Raw genomic sequence first — 581 nt, 5'->3', positions numbered from 1 at the left:
GGAATTACTCCAGATTATATGATTGGTCATTCTACCAGTGAACTTGGTTGCGCGTATGCGGATAAATGTCTCACTATAGAACAAACTATTTTATCAGCATATTTTATCGGTGTGGCATGTACCGAAAAAAGTATAATTCATTGCTCGATGGCGGTTGTCATTATTGACTACGATTACCTTAAAAATATATGTCCAACGGATATTGAAATAGTATGCCACAACAGTAAAAACAGTAGCGTTGTGTGTGGACCATCACAATCCGTTCAAAAATTTATGAAAGAACTACAGGTAAAATTAAAAATGACTTACATAAGTTAGTGGACGTTTAATAACTTACGTTTTTAGGGTATTGAAATGTTAAATTTGCTGCAAATGTTGCATTTCATTCATAGGTCAATAATACTTACGCGAAAGAGATCAACTGCAACGTACCGTTTCACAGTTCTTACGTCGCAACTGCGGAGAGTCAGCTTTTACTTAGTTTGAATAAAATAATACCACGTCCAAAGAAACGGAGCTCAAAGTGGATCAGCACTTCTATACCTCGCACCGAATGGTTCACTTCAGCATCAGAATTATCA

At 36.3% G+C, this 581-nt stretch overlaps 1 protein-coding gene across 1 annotated transcript; it reads left to right on the top strand.

Moving 5' to 3' along the window:
* Positions 1-147: 147 nt before the first annotated feature.
* LOC108782296 (fatty acid synthase-like) lies at positions 148-556 on the top strand (the record flags this gene model as incomplete). The annotated part of the gene is made up of 2 exons (XM_018550578.1): positions 148-288; positions 393-556. Coding segments are annotated over exons 1-2 (305 nt in total), but the record flags the coding sequence as incomplete, so codon positions are not given.
* Positions 557-581: the final 25 nt, after the last annotated feature.

The sequence above is a fragment of the Cyphomyrmex costatus genome, unplaced genomic scaffold (assembly GCF_001594065.2).
Source record: "Cyphomyrmex costatus isolate MS0001 unplaced genomic scaffold, Ccosl1.0 C2218796, whole genome shotgun sequence".
NCBI classification, from domain to species: Eukaryota; Metazoa; Arthropoda; class Insecta; order Hymenoptera; family Formicidae; genus Cyphomyrmex; species Cyphomyrmex costatus.
The sequence above is the reverse complement of the archived record's forward strand: the minus strand, read 5'-3'. Positions and strand labels throughout refer to the sequence as shown.